This window comes from Nuphar pumila, chromosome 11 (assembly GCF_984573655.1).
Source record: "Nuphar pumila chromosome 11, dmNupPumi1.hap1.1, whole genome shotgun sequence".
NCBI lineage: Eukaryota > Viridiplantae > Streptophyta > Magnoliopsida > Nymphaeales > Nymphaeaceae > Nuphar > Nuphar pumila.
The window spans coordinates 31,884,460-31,907,106 of NC_143259.1; the positions used below are offsets into that span (position 1 = coordinate 31,884,460).

Consider the following 22,647-nt stretch of genomic DNA (forward strand, 5'->3'; position numbering starts at 1 on the left):
TATATGGCCCAGGTTGAGAAGGGGTGAAGGGAAAGGGTTTCCGTTTGTTCTTTCCCAGATTTTGTTTCTCGCCCGCACCTTACAGAGTGAGCTTAGTTGCAGCGACTAGCCCCCCCCCCCCCAACTGAATCCTGGGCGCCACATAAACCCACCTTTCACCCTTAATATAATCTCCTCCAACTGCTATAGTTCTGGTAGTAGGAGTCCGACTAACCCCAACTGGCTTATATAACCAAAGGAAAAAAAAAAGATCTATATTTTTTTGCTGGCATTGCCCCATAAATGAAATATTTTTACCATGGGTAAGCAAATACTATGGAAAGACACAATCAATGGAAGTCTAAAGTGCAGTTCATGTTGGGGCCTTTGGTAGATGGTGCGGACTTGTCGTAGTCTTACTTAGAAATTTCCAAGTATTACACCAGTTAAACCTCGGGCTGACTGTTTTCCTTTTTATTTTTGACCTAGGGAATATCCAAATCAAACATTGCTTACTAAAAAACCCAGTCCAGTCGCCAGACTGAATCTACCAGTCTATGTCGCGCTTTCTTTTTAGTCTCATTCTTATTTTAGATTTTCATTTCAACCACCACACAACTTGCATCATGAGGAGCATCATCACACCTCATCCCGACTCTCCTTCGCCAGTAGCTTTTTATTTTCTTATGATGTGAAATCCAAAGGGTCGAGTTCTATTTGGCTACATCCCTACTAGTAAACCCCCAAAGATTGTACTAAACCCACAGTTACACTACAACAAAATAGATTTTTAGCCATGGTCTTTTTCGTCGTTGAAGGTCCCCATGCAGGATCTGTCGCTAATTAAAGACCCTAGGATCCATCACTAATTGTCTTGTCACTAAATGTTTTAGTGAGAGGTTAAATTATCGTTAAATAAATAAAATCTCTAGCGATGGCTTTGGCTGTTGCTAAAGGTCTTTGCTATGAAAAACAACACTTTACCAGTAGTGACGGTTTCAGCCATCACTATATATAATAGTCATTTTTTTGTAACAAAAACTAATTTATTTATATATTTTATATTTATGTTTAAATCTATTTATATTTTTGTATTTACATAAATAGATAATTAAATATACTTCTGAAATTTCAAAAAGTAATTAAGGAATTTTTGAAAAGGCTGCAATGCAAAAGTGAGAACAATTAACAATAACTTTCAAGGGTAAATGTATGTAATCCATAGAGATTTCTTGATTTCCAGCATGAATGTACATTCAGACACCATACACATACTGCCTGCAATAATTACTATGCTGCCTCCAGGCATATACTCACACTCTTGCAACTTCTCTAAATGCTTCTTCTCCTTATCAAATTTTGTTTTCATTAAAAGTAGATATTCAGACCAAAAACACATTTTTTTTCCACTAGCCAAGCATGGACTTGGGTAGTGGTTCCCTTGATTAAGATATTGCAGCAACCTTTAGAATGCAGTCAACACATCAAACCTGGTGCACCTATAAAACATAAGAAACAAGGGCTAAGTTTAGCAAGTTAACAAGTAATCCTGTAAAAAAATTGAGCCATAATTACAAGTCACCAGACGTTACTCATCTTGTCATGACACCACAAGCGAGAAACTCAACAAAACCAATTCACAAAAACAACCTTAAAAACTTTACATGAGATGTTAAAAATTGACGACTGGTTCCTAATATTGCAGCTTCAAAATAGGAAAATTATAAAGCATAACCACATAGAAATTAAAAAAGCAAATATTTTACAAACATATCATAAGAAAATGAAAAATAAGTAACAAAAAGCATCTCCCACAAACAGTTAAAGGAGTTCACATATGAGCCTTTGTTTCGGCCACAATCCTGGGATTTATGTTGTGGTACATCTCAATGGTTTGAGAGGTAAAAAAAAAATATGACAAAATGGCTAAATCGAGTAGGATAGGTTTGGACCTGGCAAGCCTTTTAGATATAGATTCGGTAAAGAACTGAAAGTCTCCGGTCCAGGGGTTCTAGGGACAGCTACAAACATGTGTGATATGATCTAAACACAGGAAGAGGCTATTGACAGTCAAGGGTTATCGGTTTAGGAAATTCAAGCATTTTGAGCACCTAGCAGGATGCAATTTTGGGTTCTAGAAAGACAAAAAAGTTAATCTAAATTTAAAGAAGGGTTATGGAAGTATCTTGGAGGTCTATAGTAGGCTGGGATGGAGTTTTGAAACTCGAACATATGATCGACAATGCGAAGAGGTCACCTGGCTTGCTGAAAAAGCAAAACACACAGTCTGGGCACTAGGGGAGCTCAGACTCGAGTGAAGGGGTAGAACGTTCATCCCTTGTGTGACTAATATGATGAAGGGACCAAGGAGGACCAGAGGTCATGAGAGAAGAGAGAGAAGAGACATTAGAGATAGAGAGAGAGAGAGGGACGACTAGAGAGGGAAGTGAGACCTTCAATAATCTTATTATATTCAATAATGAAAATATCTCTCCCAGACCTCCTTATATAGAGAGGGTTAGAATTGAGTTCTAATTACCCAAACATCATCTAATTAGAAAAGATAATAACCCAACTAAGTTAGGACTCTTGCTTATTAAAGACTCCACATTAATTAACCAATTTAATTAAGGATTCTTAATTAAAAATAATCAATCTAACTTAATTGACTTCTAGAAGGGGGGAAGCACCCCCTAGGTTTCTTTTGGATTCATTCCCTTTGCTAATTGGCCTTCCTTCGAGTGATGCCATGTGTTTAGGTCCTCTTTTTCTGACTAGGACTTTGAACAATTAACCTTTTCTTAATTAGAGAAGTCATATCAATTTTCACGTCATCAGTCTGGGACTCACACTGTTGGTCAACCCTCCTGGGGCTTTGGAGGTGGCATTTGGATCCTCTTTTAAATTTGGGGCCATAACAGATCACCACGCTCTACACCACTTTGCCCCCAAAGTGAAGATCATGACCCTCTGAATTGTTGTGTCTGTAGGATCAAATACAATGTTTTGATCATCTCCATGCATTGAGATGATTTTGTGGTTGCTCGATTGTGACTTCCTACCCATTGTTGAACTTCCAATCCAAACTGAGTCTTGGTGAAGGATTTGGGGATATGACATGTGAGTGCATGTGTTGGTGAGGAGCATGTAGTTGAGCTCATAACGGCAATAAGGTTTCACTTCCAGAGAACTGTCAAAATGTTGTGACTACATGAGAATGACCACAACCAATTGAAAGCAATCACATCCTTCATGGTGACCCTATTGGTCCATCGTCTCAGGTGAGAACTGTTCAACTGTGTTGTTCACCAATTGCATTGCGTTATCAACTATAGGTGTGAGTTCTATCTTGTCCCTACTTGTCTCACTGAGTTGTTGATGAGCATAGACAAGGAGAGGTTTGACCTGTGCCTTAGGATCTATGCAGCCTTCTATAGGTGATCATGCATATATTTTAGGGATTTTTCATATAAAAATATGCATGATTTCATGAGAAAATGATTTAAAAACCCAATTTTATGTTAGTTTCGAGTAAATGTGCTAAAATGATTTAAAAATAGAAAATGTATGAAAAATAGTTTTATTTTACATTTTAATGCCTATTTTAGTGTTTGACATAATTATAGTAGTTTAGTTTTTGAAAATCATAAAAAAATTAGAGTTAAAATAGACTTAGTTTTGTATTTTCTAAAACATAGTCATTTTGAGTTGTTTTGTAAATAACTTTTTGAAGAGAGGTTTTTGAAATGAAATTTTACAAAGAAGAGGGACTTATGGAGAAAAGTTCAAAATTATAAATATCATACGAGGGGGAAGAGAGGCTTGTCTTCTCTCTTTTGCCCAAGCCCTCTCTTCTTCCCCTTCCTCTCCACCTCTTCTTACCTCTTCTTCTCCTTCTCCCTATTTTCCCCTCTTTTTCTCATCTTCTTTCCGGTGGAGAATTCCGGTAATGGCTGAAGCAAGATAGAGGATTCCAACCTCTCTTCTAACCCTTCCAGTTCGGTAAGTGATTCTTCTTCTTCTTCTTCTTCCTCTTCTTCTCCTTCTCTAATTCCTCCTTCTATCTCTCATTAGATTAGTTAATCTGAAATAAAAATCAAAATAAGATGAAATCATAGAATAATTTCCATTTGATTTTACATTTTAGCAGTCATGATTCATTCAAATCTTGTTATTACATATGTTGATTCAGAGATTTTTAGATTAGATTTTGATTTTAGTTTTTAGGAATAATTTCATTTGCAGATTACGTTTTCATTTTAATTCATATACCTTGTTTGAGTTTAAAGATAGATTGAAGGATGATTCATTTGTATTGATCGATCAAGCTCAAAAAATCATTCAACTGCTCTATACTCACCGATGATATCACGTTTTGAATTTTTCTTGTTTCTGATCGAATCTGCTGTCTGAGAGAATTAGAGTTGGATTTTCCTGTGTATGCTACAGAGTAAGTATCGCCAAATCATTTGTCGCCTGATGATATTTGTTTGAATGTGAACCAAATAAAGTGTTTGAATCTGATAAATCAAATTTCATCTGCACTCTGATCATCGGATTATTTTTTTTGAAAAGGATTATCATGATCAGTTAATTGAAACCGATCAGAGATCGGATATCATTTTGAATTGCAATTTCTGTTTTCCGGCAAGTGTCTTAATTCTGATCGCCGATGTTGTACCACTATTTGATGATGTCTGTTTGCTTAACTTTGGTGAGTGCTTTTGATTGATCAATGATTTGATGATCTGGATCATCCAGATCACCTGGATATCCAAAAATATTCTTTATCAATCGGGGCTCTGTACCTGCCGGAGATTCACTGTGAAACAAGCCGATCAGAAATGATTTGATGCTGTGGAAATCCAAATGCTGCAAATGATTTTTCTGGAATCAATATTGGCCGGATCACTTCACATTTATCATGAAAAATATGAAAGAGGCATTTTCAATTGAGTTGCCGTGAAAGAGTCACTGTGAAGCATTTCACGGTTGTTGATATTTCCGGTGGTTGTTGATATTTCCGATGGTTGTTGATATCTCCGGTGGAGGCTGTCAATATTTGAAATTCTAGTGTTTGTTTTTGAAAAAAATCGATCAGATAGGGTGATTTAAAGTAAAAGTATGAATCGTGAATCATCATTATTGAGCATCTGTGAAATTTAGCAGAAACAGGTGAATCCGCCGGAAGTTCTCTGCAATTAGCTGAGATTTATCGGATTATCGGAATCCTAATCATCTAACCATCAGATCTCCTCCAAGTTACTGGCTAAAATTGAGTCTTCTACTGGAATCAAGCTTTGATCTGTCTTGTAGATCTCTGATCGTAAAAATCATCATCCCTGAATCCGCCGGAAGTTCCCATTTCCATCGTGAACTTTACTTCCTGTAGAATTCACCGGCGGTTAAACAGTTCTCCGGTTACTCTTCTTACTGAGTCATTGTAAGAACCGATCTCATCTGTGTGATTCAAACGTGAAAAGTTATTTTCACAATGTGTTGAAGTAAAATTGGGTTTTCACGATCTATTGAATTTAAAAACTGGTTTTTAAGGTTGTGGTGATTTTAAAACTGGATTTTCACTGAAATTTTATCATATTGTTATTGTTGGTTCTCACTGAAACTTTTAATGTTAGTTAATTGAAAAATTAGTTAGCTATTAGTTAATTGAGCAGTTAGCTGTTAGTTTATGAAATCATTAGTGATTAGTATAAAATTTTGTTGAAGTAGCCAAGTAATGTGTACTTGTTAGCTTAGTTACTTTTGCTAAGTAATAGTTATTAGTAAACTGTTAGCTAAGTCTTTTGGAATTAGTTAGTTGTTATTAGATTTAATTAGAATTAGTTGTCAATTGTAATTAGTCAATTAGATTTCGTTAATGATTTCTTTCGTATTCTTAGTATTTAGTTAGTCTATTTTGTTTAGTTAGTTTTTGTTTTTCTTTCGTGTACTGCTCGTGTCCTTTTGACTTGTGCAGGATTGCACGAGATTGGAGCAGAAGAGACTACGTGACACGAAGTACGAAGATAGAAGATTTTTACTTTTTAGTTTAGACTTAGAATTTTAATTGGGTTTGTAAATATTGCACTTTACGCCCTCTGCGAAGGGTATTCATTTGTTGTAATAGTTAGTTGTTTTTACCTTTTCTGAACATTTTACATTTCAATAATTCGGCAATAAAGAATAGTTTAGATTTGTGTACTTGAATACAACATATTCCTGTTCCCTGAGTTCGACCCGGTCTCATCCACTAGTGAGAACCGGTTTTTATTATTTGATGTCTGGTTTTCACATGTTTTTCATATAAAAATCTTTTCAAAATTTACAACGATTGCAAAAAGACATCAATAGGGCTCCTATGGTTTCCTGTTGTGCACAGGGTCATATCCTTTTCGCATTTAGGGATGCACTTGATTAGTAGAGAGCTTGCCTTCTCTGCTACGCATAATGCTGCTTTCTCACTAGGCACAAGGGCATTCTGCTCCTCAGGCATGATACTGCAAGAATCTTCATTGTTGTCCTCAGGGTGGCAGCCATGTGATACAACCTAGTTGTGTTGCTTGCCTGAATGGACTTACACTTTGTCCATAATATGCTATTGGGGCATTGGCGATGACGACACCAGAAAAGGAATCACTTCTAGTAGCTGTTGTGCTGGTGGGATAGTTGACTCTAAAACACAATGATGTAGGGACAAGGGTCTCCAAAGGTCATTATCGCAATTGACCTGCGGTGGAGCTATGTGTGGAGGAACTGTGGACAAGCACTGTGTTGAGTATATGTTGCTCCTACGTAAATACCCAGTCATTGCATTGGTTGATTCCCGTAAGGGTACTGTGCCATAGGAAGGAACACAGAGATTTGCGATCAGTTGTCTCCATTTGAATGTGTATCATTCGAATACACACAATTATGATCAGACGCCTCCATTCGAATGTATATCATTCAAACACATGCAGCTGTGATTCAAAACTCATCCAAGGGTTTTTTTCTTGCAATTTCCACTACAGGCATTCTAAGGACTGATGCATATCACATATTCACCATTAATCAACAATGTTGGCTCTTAATGCATCACAGTCTTCCATACATTCTAAGAATCTTGCGAGAAGTTTTTCCAACTCCAAACGCATCTTTAAATTCATCCCATGGTGTGCCATGTGCATTTGGTCCACAATTAGGGTTAGGTTTGTGCATAATTTTAACAACATGATAACTACCATATTCGGGGTTGCAACGTGCTTTGGCGACACCTTGCTCTAATACCACTTGTTGGGCCCTACAAAAATTTTGAAGTTGATGATTTAGAAGATAGCCTAGAAGGTAGGTCTGAATTTTCAATGGATGGATGTTGCAATTTAAGCGTGACAGACTTAAGAGGATCAAACCTAAGATTCTTAGATCATGAGACCTTAGGTACACGTGTCATGGGTGTTGAACCCAAATGGACACGATGGGGGAGAGGTCTACGGTTTCTCGTGATTGTGGATTGGGCAAAATGGAAGAAATAGGGCTAAACAATTAAATCAAGTAGGTGTGGTTTGGTTTCAGCAAGCATTTTGGGTGTAGTTTCGGTTCAAAATTTAGAGGCTCTAGTTCAGGAGTTCTAGGCACACCTAGAGATGTGGGTCAAGTTATGAGATATGACCTAAACTCAAAAGAAGGTTGTTGGTGGTCAAGGGTTATTGGTTTAGTGAATTCGGGCATTTTGGGCACTCGATAGGTTGCAATTTTGGGTTTCATGACCTAGAGAGCTAACAAAAGCTAGTATAAAGCTAAAGAAGGTTGGTAGAAGTACATGGGAGGTCTATAGCAGGCTGGGATGAGGTATCAAATGTTTTGAAACTCGAACACACGATATGCAATGCAAAGACATCACTCAGCTCACTGAAAAAGAAAAATGCATAGTTTGGATGTTTGGGGGAGATCAGGCTCTAAAGACGAGTTGGATGTCCAACCCTCATAGGACTAATGTGAAAGGGGTCCAAGGAGGACCAGAGGTCGTGAGAAAGGAGGGAGAGAGTAGAGAGACAAGAGAAAAAGCGAGATGAGTGAGAATCTGAGAACTTCAATATTTATTCAATTATTCTGTAATGCATAAAAGGGAAGTCTCAAACCTCTATTTTTAGATGAGAGGCCTTGGATAAAGTTTTTATCCAATCAACCTATCTTAAAGCATAGTAAGGACTCTAGAGCCTTTTCTTTGACAAGACTCCTTCTCTAAGAGGAACTCCTCAAAAGAACAAATCAACTAAAGACACTTCCATAATTAATTAACTACCTAATTAACTCTAATCAGCTTTTGGATTGGGGGAGGTCCCTTAAGGCTCTCTAGCATGACATGCCCTCCTAGGTGGACTCTGCTCCTTAATTAGCTTCTCCTCTACTTGACATGTGTTCTACTTCTCTTTCTCTTGCCCTGAACTCTAGATCTCTGACTTTCCACTCATTAGAGAAGTTGTGTCAGTTATCATGTCATCATTCTGGGCCTCACCTAGGCTTGGATGGCCTTCACTGCTTGCACTACAAGGTATGTGGATCCTGGAGCTCAAAATTGTACCATCTTTTGAAATTTGGGTCGTAACAACCTCCTTGCAAAACAAGTTATTGACAAACAACTGCAACTACTATTACATGTCTACTTGCAAGAATAGCTAAGGAGAAGTTCATGCCTCTAATATGCATTATCCATATGAAAGAAAATAAGGGATAACTCTAGCTCATTTTTGCTTCCTTAAACTATCTCAATAAAACTAAAATATGAAGCGATGTTTGTTTTCACTAAAATTTCTAAACATTTACAAGTTTGTCTACTTCACACAATCTCGATGGACCTACTTATTTTGGATTCTTAAAGGTTGACTAATCTAATGTGACTTTCATGTAGACCTACTACTTGGTTTCAATTTTGATATATATGTAAAATTGAGCCTCTTAGGATTTGTTTAGCTTCATGATCATGCATATATTTTTGCATTTTATTTACACTATTTTATGCATGATCCGTCAAAAAATCTCATTAAAAACTCAATCTTATCTTTATTTTTGAGAAACTACTTTAAAATTGAAAATACAGGAAAATCGCACATTTCAGAGCTTGCCCTGTGTTTTTCAGTGTTTTACCTCATTTAGAATTTTCTAACTTATAGTTTAATTAGATTAGGAGTTAGTGAATTAATTTTAATTAATTTAGAAGTATTCTTTTTAGAAAAAACACGTTTTCTAGAGGTGACCTCTTTTGAAATTTTTGAAAACTATCCAGATTTCCATAGAAATCGTGGTTTGACCTAGATTTTTTTAGTATAAATAGTATTTTTTTAGCAAAGAACCACGTCTTTTTCTCTTGAGAAAACACAAATCTCTTCTCCCTCTTCTCTTCTCTTCTTCCAACTCGTTCCCAACCAGTTCTCCCTCGTTCTCTTCCTTTCTTTCCCGTTTTCATCTTGCTTCTAACCTTTTCTGGCGTCGGTTCTTATTACCCCCATCGATGGAGGCACGTGCAACTCAAAGGTAAGACCACACTCTTCTTCTCAACCCCTCCATCAGAGGTAAATCACATGGTTTGCTTCTTCTCCCTCATCTTTGTAGTTTTTAGAAACATTGCATGCATCATATTTAAATTTTTGCATCTTCATTGCATATAGCATAAGCTTATTTTTAGTTGTTTTGATTTCACATGATTAGAATAGCCCATATGCATTATAGAAAGTAATCTTGTTGCGTTTTTCTATCATATTTACGTTTTCGTTGATCATCTAGATAGCATAGAATAAAAAGATTTAATTTTTCTAGCAGTAGTAAGTCATAAATAGTTTTTGTTGGTTATTATTGTTGATTTTTAGTTTTAGTCTTTTTAATTTCATCAGCGCACACATCCTGTGTGCTCTGCAGAAGCACGCAGTTTAACCAACTACTGGAACAGCACCTCACATTGTACCTATGATTAGCGTCAACATCGGCATTGTCTGATCGGTTAGAACCTGCATTGTTAGTAAGATTTAATATATTTTTTATTGGGTTTTGGTAGATCATGGATTGCAGATCGCTCATTTTGTTAAGCCAACAACATGAAAACGTTGTTGTCATTCTTGGTCAAGCAACGCCAATCACGCTGGTTAGCATGACTAACGCTGCTTGAAATCTTGTCTGCAGTCCAACACAATAGCTACAACCAAAAGGCGTAATATTGAGATTCCTTCTTTGGATCATGTAGTTTAACCGAACCATATCAGTCAGATCTCATGATTTGCTGGATATAGTGTTCAATCTTTATTTTGACGAGCAACAAACCACGAGCCCAGCAGAACTACATGATGTTCACGTCAGGCATCCAGCGTGATATGTCATTGCCAGTGGTTGAATCCAAGAGTATATCAAGCCGATTTTACTTCAAATTGGTGTTGTTGAATGCCTTGCATCAATTAGAATATTTCTTGTGTTAGTACAGTTTTCATTGATTTGCGTCATATTAGTTAGTTAGTATAATTAATTCCTAATTAGTTCATTGGCTGAATAGATTATTTCATGTTGTTAAGTAGATATATTGATTCATGTTTCTTATAGTGGAGCATTATTTTTTTAATTACTTAGTTACTTGGCTAAAGTCGATTTTTAGTTTGCAGTGCAATTAGTTGGTTCATGTTGAATTATTTTACAGTTGGTGCATATTTATTTGATTAGGTATATGTCATTGCTTTATGTTAGTGGGTTTAACGGTTTTTCATAAGTTTGTAGTAATATCTTTATTTGATAGGAAATCTGATTTGTTTCTTTAGTTCAAATTAGTTAGTATATTTCAAAGTTTGTCAGTTTAGTAGTTCATAATTTGTCAACAGTTTTTTAGTTTGTTTCACTATTTTGTCTTTTAGTGTTTTAGTTAGTTTGTTTAGTTTTTGTTTAGATTATTTTTTTTATTGGTTTCTTATTCAACTAACCACAAGTTTTGTCAAGTTTTTGTTTTTGTTTTTGTTTTTGTTTTTGCTTTTGCAAGGAAGCATTTAGACGTGCGGTGAGTCCCCAAAAGGTCTCCTCAAAAGGCCCTTCAAGCCCTCAGAAGAGCTCCTCAAAAGGTTCTTCAAGCTCTTTAAGAAAACCAATGATGAAGAAACAACGAAAAGGGCACAACCAAATGCAAGGAAGGGACTAAAAGCTCGAGCACTGAAGACCTTTTCTTTTATTTTTATATTAGGATTTATTTTATTTTATTTATTTAATTCATTGGGTTTGTAATAAAATTGTTTATTTATTTATTTTTGTAAGCCCTCTGCAGAGGGCCGCACTCTCATTTATTTAATTAATTATTTTTATTTTCAAGGCAATAAAGAGTAGATTAGTTTTTTATGGAATACAAAGTGTTTCTCCCATTCTCTGAGATTGACTCGAATTTCACCACCCGTGTGAGTCAATTTTTAGTATTTGGTGTCTAGCTTGCATAAACCGTTTTCATTAAAAATATCTTTTAAAAATCTATTTCATAAAACTTACACCACTTCACATATGCATGGATGATGTTTCATGTTAGACTTTCACATTCAAACAAGCATTAAACCTTTGTAGGTCTAGGTACGACATTAATGGTGGTAGGACATAGTCATGATTTCTAGTTTCCATAATATATTTTCTAAATAGGTGAGTCATGATTTCTAGTTACTACAATATATTTTCTAAAAAGGTGATATTAGAGATAGGTGAGGTGTGAATGTCATAGTTTAAATAAATAAGTAAATGGCATTCTAGCTAGGTTAATTAGATATATTCATCCCATGTATTTATAGTAACATTATGGATATTAATTTTGATATGTGTGCTGCCATTTGTTTGTATATGTATATAAAGCTACTAAGAATCACTTTGTCCATTTTTTTTCAATTTTCAGGTCTCAACATTAACCTCTAAAAAATTGTTTTTTAACCAACTCTATGTGACCTACATAGAACAAAATATAAAGTAACAAATACATAAATATGAACAATGAAAAAAGGTGCATGAGTTCCAATAGGTTTCAGTGCTAACTTCTCTAAACTATACATCAAAATCCTTTCAGTTGTCATGCATATAGTCTATATGGACTGACCTCATAAGGAAGAATGTAGAATAGGTATCCAAAGAGTGACCTGCCCTTGAAATTCCTGACATATTGAGAAAAAATGAAAAATAAAATAAAAATAGAGAAAAATCCTTGAAATTAAAAAAGATATTCATGATGAACTTAGGCCATAAAAATAGTACTAGATCAATGGTCTATCCTCACAGATTGAGCAATAAAGAAAAAAAAACTTATTCAAAATAGGAATGTGATCACATGATCAGTTACGAGTGACATCCTCAAGAAAAAAGAAGATCTTGGTCTTTCTTCTCATTACCTCAAGAAGAGTAAGTGGGAAAATTAGCAAATAGAAATATTCGAAAAGCAGCACCAAATGGAGTGAAGATTAAACTACCTAGATGGACAAAATATATATGCAACAAAGTTTACATATTACGCTATACTCCTATTTGGATGCCATTTGATAATAAAAAACTCGTGTATTATTGACCTAAATTTAAGTTTAATATAGTTGTTAATCCCATAATATGATTTCAAGTTAGTGTGGATAATCATTATGAATTCACTTATCCATTGGTCTTCTTGATGCAGAGCATCCAGAGGTTCAGAGTTCAGAAGTGGAGTTGGATCTTAGTCCAACTCTCCAGACCCGATCCAGGCATCGCTACTCGAGGCGATCCACCCACGTGCAAGACATCCCTTGTCTTAGTGGATCCACAATTTAGTTGATGTTCACCTTGATTCTTCGCTTGATTCCATTAGGCTCTTCATGGAATCACATTTTGAACATTTTGTTGTCAATCCTTATTTTATGTAATTTTTATTTTATTTTATTTTATTTTTAGGTGCCAGATTCTACAGATCCAGATAGTTCTAGTGCTCTGTAGGATTGTTTTGCAGCACTAGAGGGTGTATGAGGTACTCAGGGTAGTTTTCTTTTTTTCTGATTTAAAAAATCCAATATCGTGATGAGTTTTTGGAGCAAAAATATCATTTAGATCTTGGATCTTAGTCAAGATCTAATTCAACCCAAACCTTAATTGGCACCACTTTAGGTTGGACACATATAACCTATTTTTGAATCAGTTTGATCGTAGGAGGTCAAAAGGGGTTGTTGGAGAAGCAATGATAGCCATTTTTTAAAGGAGCCCATGCATTGGGCAAGTGGGCGGTGACTTGGGGAAGTCCACCTCCCTTTGTGCATGATTGGAGCAAGTGGGTTGCAGCATTATGACATCTTTTTGAGGGCTTAAGAGCCTCATGGTGGTCGACCATGGGCTGGTGGCTTTTGTTTTGAGAAAAAAAAAAAGAATTCGAAAATGGAGTGGAGAAGAGATGTTTGAAGGTTGAAGACAGTCTCAGTATTTTGATCGTATCTCTTTAGATACTAGTCTAAATTGCATGATCTTTAGCTAGTTGGAAAGCTAAGATCCTTCTCTACAAGTTTGGTTTTTACCACGTGGCTTGATTTGGCTTGGTTAAGCCGGTAAAGTCCATGAGAATTTACCTACTGACGGCATCCAAAATTTTTATGAGGAGAGTAAGCTTTTGAAAAGTCATTCTCGTGGTGGTTGTGACAACATTGGTTCATGGTTGCTGACCTTCAAGGTGTTTATTCAAGACTGTTTGTGGTTCAATATTGGCATCGGTTGCTTCCCATCGACGGCCATTGTCATCTTCAAGCTGGATATTCACTGGTTCATCATTCTTGCTTGTTGTTAATTTTCTCGCATGAGTCTTGTTGCTCAATACATTTGCTTGTAAGTGTGACCAATTTATTGTGGATTTTGAATGCATGACTAGAAAGAATTTATGTTAAAAACTTGGTTGCTTGTTCAAAATATTTCCTAGATTGTTACGTGTGGTTGGAATTCATTTGCTAAGAGAGAAACTCGTGAAATGCTGACTCAGGCTGTCAGAGACTTCCTTAAAGAAATGATTATATCGACCTCGATACTGATCCGTTTTGGACGTCCTTTAGCTTTTCAAAAATCTAAGACGATTTTCTTCAACTTTTTAGTCGAACCCAACTAGTGATTCATCCGTCTGCTCCCCTAAAATTTGCCGTCAAGGTGTCGAACTGATGGAAGTCCACTGTTACATTCCTATTGCAGAACCATTCTAGTAGTGTTTGGTATATTTTAGTTATCAAGATATTTCCTGCATGAAATTTCAATTTTTTTTTATTATGTGGAAAGCTAGAATCTAGATCTACATCTTTTATGTTTTGAGTTTTAATTGAATCGTTATCTTTGTTCATCGAAAATATCAATCTCTCTGCTATTGTCGTATATTTGAAGTGTTAATATCTCATATCATTTCGTAAATTCAAAATTTTGTAGAGGATTGTAGGAAACTTAAAAAATTCTGATTTTTAGTGTTTTGAAAAGGTCTAGATCTGACTTTCGTTTTGTTAGTTGTAAGTTTTCACAAACTCTAATGCTTGAGGGGTCGAACATCCCTTCAAACAGTCTATCCGTGGAATCCAATAGTCTGTCTTGGACTTGTTTATCAGTCCCGGTTCCGAGTCCGTGGAACAGACATTCCTACTCCGAATCTGGTGTTTTCAGATTTGTTGGAAATTTGTGTGAGTCACGCATAACTTTCATTTAGACCACCTCTATCAAAACAGAGAGTACAAGTCCCAAAAATCTATTTTTTAAAGTTCTGTTTAGACTCTGCATCATATAAGCTTCTGCGTGCGTTTGGATCCTGGATCGGTGTGTATCGAGTCCACACCGTACCATTGCATCTCTTATCCCTTATCCTCTAAAATTTTCAGATCCCAATGTTAATATATTTTCTTGATCTCAATGATGTTTCTCAAATTAGGAGTTGAGTCCTTCTTTTGAACATGGACTCCATACGCATGCTTTCTGAAGCAAGACTTTTTGCAGAGGATACATATTCAAAGATGTATTTTTGCTCACACTTTGAACTTACCACATCAAAAATTAAATAATAAATTATGATAATTGGTCTAGTACTTAGAAAAGAAGGCAACATGGTATATTTTCATCCTTGAAAGCATAATGGGAAGAAAAGCTACAACACTATTTGGAAAATTTAAATAGTTTTTTATATAGTTATAGGCTTATGCCTATGGGCTTCACCTAGAATAATGAAATTGAAAAGCTTGTGGGAGAGATGTTGAGCCAAGGGATCGTCCACCCTAGTATGAGACATTTTTTCTCACATGTACTCTTAGTGAAGAAGAATGATGACACCTGGAGGTTTTGTGTGAATTATCAGCTCTCAACAAGATCATGATGAAGGATAAGTTCTCGATCCCGATCATTGAGGAACTGTTGGATGAGTTGCACGACACAGGTTTCTTGGCCAAGTTGAATCTTTGCTATGGGTTTCATTAGGTGTTCATGGCCCACAAGGATGTTCATAAGAAATCCTTACAGACTCATGAGGGCCTCTATGAGTTGTTGGTCATGCCTTTCAGATCAACCAATGCACCGACCACCTTCCAAGTGATCATGAATGATGTCTTCAAGCTGATACTTTGAAAGTTTGTGCTAGTCTTCTTTGATGATATTTCGGTGTACGGTCATACATGAGATACACACTTGCATCATGTGCATATTATTTTGAAAGTTCTATGTGAGCATCATCTGTGTGCGAAGATGTCCAAGTGCCTTGTTGGATAGCTGAGGTGAGCTACCTAGGTCATATTGTTTCTGGCACGAGAGTCCAAACAAATCTGAACAAAATCAAGGCCATGAAGATATGACTAAAGTCGTAGACAATGAGGGCACTGCGGGCTTATTAAGGTTGACCAAATACTACAGAAGGTTTGTGAGAGACTATGGTCTCATCACTTAGCTCCTTACCACCATCTTGAAGAAGGATAGGTTGGCATGGTTCGAAAAAGGCACAAACACTTTTGAGAGGTTAAAGGTCGTGATGTGTTGAGCCCTAGTCCTTGCCTTGCCGGACTTCTCCAAAGTATTCATGATGGAGGTTGATGCTTTCGATAGTAGGGTTGGTGTTATCCTCTCGCAAGAGAAACACCTTATTGTGTTCATGAGTAAGGCTTTGCCTAATTAGAGTCAACCAATGTCCACTTATAATAAGGAGATGTTGGCCACAATTTTTTTAGTTGAGAAGTGGCACCCCTACCTCTTCAAGTGTAAGTTCATTATCCGTATGAATCATTAGAGCCTCAATACTTGTTAGGGCAAAAGATCACCATTATTAGCCAACAGAGGTAGGTTGCGAAGCTCATGGGATATGACTTGGAGATTCAGTACATAAAGGGTATGGAGAATATAGTAGTCGATACTCATTCAGATGTTTTGAGAAGCCTACGGGTTTACACACCCTTATTATCGTCAATTATTCTATTTGGAGCCAAGCAAGCATTGCCTAAAAGGGCTATAGTGGCATCCAAAATTTGATAAGTGAGTTGACTTTTGACCCAAAGAGTTACCGTAACCACAGGGTTAGAGGTGGGGTCCTATTGTACAAAGGATAGATCTGTCTTTCACCTTCATGCAATATACTCTAGAGTCTTTTATATGAAGTGCACGATACTCCTTATGCTGGATACAAAGAAGTGTCCAAGACATACTACTAGCTAAAAGCATTATTTTATTGTCTGGGTATGAAGGGTTATGTTTGTGATTATACGCGAAAGTGTTTGGTATGTCAGGCAAACAAATACGAAGCTATCAAATCATTCGGGTTGTTATGACCATTTACAATTTCTCAGCATGCTTGGCAAGACATATCCATGGATTTTGTGGAAGCCCTACCTGCATGTGAGCGAAAGGAAGAAATTATGACAGTGGTGGACTGATTTTCCAAGTATGCACACTCTATCACACTGCCCAAGGAGTATTTCGCTGAGTTGGTCATACGCTAGTTCGTGAGTCATGTGGTCAAGCTCCACAGTTTGCCCAGAAGCATTGTCAGTGATCGAGACTTGATTTTTCTAAGTCAGTTCTAAACTTCCTACTTCATTTTGAGTGGTACCAAGTTAAACTACAGTACATTTCATCACTCATAAACAGACGATTAGACAAAGATTATGAATGAGGTATTTGAGATATATCTCCAGTGTTTTGTGGGAGACCGCCTGCACAAATAGCTTCAGTTTTTTCTGTGGGCAGAATATGTCTACAACACGAGTCATCATTCAGCCATTGATATGACTCCCTTTGAGACACTGTGTGGAGTTCTACCATTGTTGGTGATGGCCTATGAGCATGAGAGCACTGCATCTCCTAAAGTTGATCGAGATCTAAGAACCCGGGATGAGATTATCGCTACCTTGAGGCAGAATATAGACAAGCCCCAACAGCGTATGAATTAGATCTATGGTAAAGGCCATTCAGACAGGTCGTTTCAAGTAGGAGATTGGGTTTGGTTGAAGATGAAGCCTGATCGTGGCATAAAGCCTGGTTTAGAACCTTAATAATGACCCTCTTCCAATCACTTGCTACCTTTCTATAGGCTGAAAGGGATGTTGGTTTTTCAAGATATGCATGAAAATATAGCACAAATTCTTGTGATAATGGAGGTTAAGGAAAATTGGAGATCCTCTATAAGGGAAAATACATGTAAGCCAATGAGTTTGAAAGGGAACCCTAAGTTTGATCATTCAACATTTTAAACCTCTATGATCGTCATACTTGTGACATTTTAGGGCCATCTGCTAGACACTTTAAATCTAATGGAGTGTGAAAAAGGTAGCCATGACTTTGCAATTCAATATGCATGTCAAAAGAGAAAGGTGTTGGTTGTGTGGTTACACGAGAAAATCCTAAGCATTATTAATTCATTACTGGAATCAAATATGTAGCTAATGAACATGACCACCATGTTTATGTTTGAAAAAAATGGGTGCAAGTTTACGACCTTGTCACATTAAGTTAATGGCACACTGTTGTCTGGAAACGACAATAAATTGATTGTCAAAATCAAGTCATAGTTACGTTCCTAGTTTGAGATGAAAGACATGAGAGAAGCATCCTATTCTTGGAATAAAGATTATACGAGAGAGAAAGTCTAGACTTTTATGTTTCAGTCAGAAAAGATATGTTGATTATATACTAAAAAAAATCATATAAATGATTATAGACCGGTGAGTATTCTCATAGCTAAAGGGGTCAAGTTAAGTAAGAACTATCCAAGTGTACAACATAAGAGATTGAATGTCCCTTGTGCTCAAGTTGTAGAAAGCTTGATGTATGCCATGTGTGCATTATCAAATATCAAATTTATTATTGTTTTGTTAATTGTTACCATAATAATTCTGGTTGATCACATTGGCAAGTAGTTAAAAGAATCTTTTTGATATTTGAAAATGAGTAAAAATTTAAAGTTATGCTATCAAACAAATGAATTGTAAATAACTGACACTGATTTTGTGAAAAAGACAATATCAAATCCACTTTCAGATATATTTTTCTTTTTTGTAGGGGAGCAATTTTTTGGTTATGCAAAAAACAAGGTTGTGTAGCTCATCATACATAGGAAGCAGAGTATGTTGCTTGCAATGTTGCCATGACCTTTGTTGTATGGATAAACCACTTTATTAAGGATTTGAAGCTAGACATACCCAATGCAAATTTATTATGAAAATCTTGTAGCTATTAGCTTGATGAAGAGTGAAGTTGATAGATTCAAGAGCAAGCACATAACGTTGAAATACCATTATGTTCGGGACATGATTGAAAAAAATGAAATTACATCTAGCTATCTGCCTATAATTGATATGATAGTTGACCCCTTGATAAAAGGCATCTTTGAGAAATTATTTTCTAAACACGTATCATTATGTCTAAGTTAATATGATCTAGTTGAGATGACTAGAGTTGATATAATTAGAGAAGCCCTGAATAGTGTGAGTAAGCCATTGTATCATGATTCGGCTCACTTGACCAAATGGAAAATTGTTAGCCATAGATAAGGCTGGTGGTGTCCAAGGAGCCCTCATCCGGGTTCCACGCAATTAATGAAGCTTGATTAACTCCACTAACTTTGTGGGATGAGGTATGTACTGTTTACCTATGGTTTTTACCGAACTAATCTTAAAAGATGTTTTACCAAAGTAGAAAGTTAGTTTGAGGTAAAACTGCACACACCATTCTCATCGGTGGGGACATTTTGAGGTGAGTCATTTCTGCACGGTAACGGCTCTTAAGGGTGGACTATCTCATATTAATAAGTAGTGAGTCTATGAGAGATACAAGAACACAGAGAAATATATGAGAAAACACTCTTATGAGTGCCGACCTTGTCGATTCCCAACTGAGAAGCATCCTTGCTGACTGATCTTTGTGGGCTACCTTGTTGTTGGCTTCTGTTGCACACGTACGATCCTGGTTGATGACTTCATTTCTTGATTCGAACGACTGCTTATTGCCTCTTCAACTAAGGCGTACATCAAACAATGACACTTTCAAATTGCAGCAAGATGTAAATATGGCACTTTCATCCCTACAACAACATTAACTCTCAACTTTTGGATATAGCACCTTCTAGTACACATTTGCTTTCTGTGGTGCATTTTTTGTGAACACTAAGCGTGCAGACTCATAATTACCAGCATTTCAAGCTAAATCAAGGAAAAGGAAGAAGGACCGCACCTTTCGAACGGTAAGCGTCGGAATCACGCTGGAATTTGCAGGGGTCGAGCTCATAATTTTGCTTCCGACTGGCTGGAAACTTGTGGAAGAATCTCTGTCCCTCGCCCTCCACAAGCACTCCTCACAGTCGCGATCGTCCTCTATCCTCAGAAGCAATGCCTTCTCGCTATCGTCCGACATCGCTTCCCCCGTCCCTCGACGGACTCCGGCGACGCTCGGACAATTTGAATCTGAATTGATCGGGGCGGGGGTGGGGGCGGGGGACAAGGTCTCCACCAGAGACAACCAATCTTTCATCTCATCCCTTGCAAAGCTGGTGGACGAATCTGGCACCGACGATGATGGTCGTCGATGGTGAACAGAGAGAGAGGGTTGCGGGCCAACGAATGTGGTGGTGCTGCTGCACACGATTTAGGGTTAGCATTAGGGTTAGTAAGTTAGTAATTTTATTAACGGGGATGGGGTGGGGGTGAGGTGAGGCGGGGCAGGGGAAAGTGTAAGTCCATCCCCGCCTCCATCCCCGAACGGGGATGGATTTTAACCTTCGTGCCCGCCTCCATCCCTGTTTCATACCCTTCATCCCCGGTCCAAACGGGGCGAGGCGGGGCCCCGCTTTCCCCCAGTCCACTGCCATCCCTAGTTGGAAATATCCTTATTTCCAGTTCTCATATTCTAGTTCTAGTGACTCGTTATGTTTAACATGAAAAGTAGTAGTTCCTATTACATAGATAGGTAAGGCATTTATTGAACAGTGATTTGGCTTTAAATGGAATAGCGGGTTTCGGTTGTTCAAAATGGGACACAAAGAGGTTTGCATATATTGTTTACTTAATGGAAGTATCATGATATCAAAATGATATATTAAAATCAGATTTTCTATTTATCTAAACATATTAGAGTCGTATTGTTTAGATCAAAAGCATAAAAAGAACACAATACATTGAAAAACATCTGACAATCATGATTATAACATTGTTTGAACCCAAAACATTAAAATGTTCCATAGAATAATCAACTTCTAGTTTATTGGAGATTGTTGTATTCAAGATAATACATATTTGCGCATTTGGACAGTCGAATGCATATTTATGTATTTGCTTAATTATGTTGGTATGTCACGTCCACAGAACAGACTTTAATATCCAAATTACAAAAATGCCAAAATACCAGGCGCCCCCACAGGCCAACCAAACAAACAAGCAAAAATTATGTGTATAAACAGGATAAACACCATCACTAAGGTTCTGGTGCTGGCATGGACGATGGTGAGGATCCTGGCGCTGCTGATTCAATCCCAACGATACCAGAACTCAACAACTCCGACATCCCACGTCGGGGCCTTGATTTCATGGCCTTGCATAACTTGGGAAGGAAAACACCTGCTCATCCAACACACCCCAAATTATATGCATTAACAAGTTAAACTTGGGATATGCTTGGAGATCACAAATCAAATCAAACCTCTCTTGGAACAGATATAGCCAAGGTTGATGAATCATTATAATTTTTTTTGTTTTGAAAAAGGAATCATTATAAATTTATAAACTCCATCTTCTATCACTTTATAAACTACTGCATTTTTTTTAAGATATATTTATTGGACTTGTACCTTCAGCTGCAGCGAGGTTGAAGTAGAGGTCCACCACGTTAGGGCACCGTTCGTGGCAAGGAGCAGCGCAGAGCTTATCCAGGAACTGAAGATCCAACAATGAGTCTGACGATATCCCAACCCAACTTCGATCCACCCCACATGCTTGGATGCATTCATCAGTTTCAATCCACTGGGCCATGCCATCCACCTTCACTAGAGATGTCCTGCACTGATGCTTCACCTCTGTGCCATGCATGTACTTCTCAAGCACGCACCGCATGCCGGTCGATGATATCGCAAACGCACAGACGTCTTCCGGCAGGTTTTCGCACACAAATGCACCTTCAGTTTGCAAATGATGAACATACACATGCTCGATTAATTTATTTTATACTTGGAGATCAGCGTACAGAACATTTTGGTTCACAAACACAGCAAGCAATATCATCAACGTTGATATGTGACAAAGTTCATGAACTGCACTGTCGAGTTCATGGACTTGCTCATGTTCATACCAGCAAGTGCTCAAATTCATGTATCTTTCAAATGGACTACAGCAAGTGCTTGAGGGGATGACTACCCAAACCTCCCTTAATGCTAATGGGGAGGTCTTCTCATGATCAAGTTCACTACCTCCATTACGTACCCAGCTGAAATCTGGAAGTTCATGAACTTGGTGATTTTTTTCTAGAACCCATACACAATTTTAATAGATACTGGGACTTGAACTGAAGCCTACCCAAACCCAGGTTCAACTCGATCACTACAAGTCATTAGTCATGTAGGCAATGCATGTAATGATTTTATGTAAAAATTCATCTCCAAGAGTATGCCTGGCATTAAATGGCCAAATTCATCAATGTTTCTATCACTGAATTATACAAACAAAATGTTAAATGTGCCCCAAATAAGTGCGAACTTAAGTATAAAAACAAAAATGCTGAATCTGGTAGTCAAGCATAATCAAGTAGCTATAGCTAACAATGATTAAACATTAAATCTCATGATTTTGGATTTGTTTGCATGAAACAAGCAACAAATTGAAGAGAGCATGATTAGCATGGCATAACCCTCTTGTTAATCATGATTACCCGAAGCTAGCTGAATGGCCATTGTGGAAGCCAAGAACAAAGCAAACATTGCCGTGAAACCTTCAAACTTGGTCATTGCTGATACCTTCCAAATAATGAAGATGGTGTGCAAGAGGTTCAACAATGTCCTAGTATATATGCACTTATTAATCACTTTGCAGGGTTGGTATTTATAGAGGGAATAAGCATATCTATCTTCGACCTTGGATAGGTGTGGACTAATTAATTGCAATAAGTCTTTCAACGGAGATGGCATCGCTCAGCGAACGTGAGAGCCACACTAGTGTGCGTGTATGATATCAGTGCAATAGTCGTCACCCACAACGGAAGAAAAAC

At 37.2% G+C, this 22,647-nt stretch overlaps 1 protein-coding gene across 1 annotated transcript; it reads right to left on the reverse strand.

Moving 5' to 3' along the window:
• Positions 1 to 20,865: 20,865 nt before the first annotated feature.
• LOC149822221 (uncharacterized) lies at positions 20,866 to 22,387 on the reverse strand. Its single transcript, XM_089980237.1, has 3 exons — positions 22,312 to 22,387; positions 21,239 to 21,562; positions 20,866 to 21,008 (listed from the first exon to the last, which is right to left on the reverse strand). Exons 1-3 carry the CDS (start codon positions 22,385 to 22,387, stop codon positions 20,866 to 20,868), a joined length of 543 nt encoding a protein of 180 aa, XP_089836363.1.
• Positions 22,388 to 22,647: the final 260 nt, after the last annotated feature.

What these genes read in the sequence shown, in the direction of transcription:
- LOC149822221 (XM_089980237.1), bottom strand. Translation starts at nt 22,387, where the DNA reads ATGACCAAGTTTGAAGGTTTCACGGCAATGTTTGCTTTGTTCTTGGCT. An exon ending in GGCCATTCAGCTAGCTTCGG is followed by an intron (nt 21,563 to 22,311) that starts GTAATCATGATT and finishes TGCAAACTGAAG; the next exon opens with GTGCATTTGTGTGCGAAAAC. An exon ending in CAACCTCGCTGCAGCTGAAG is followed by an intron (nt 21,009 to 21,238) that starts GTACAAGTCCAA and finishes TTGGATGAGCAG; the next exon opens with GTGTTTTCCTTCCCAAGTTA.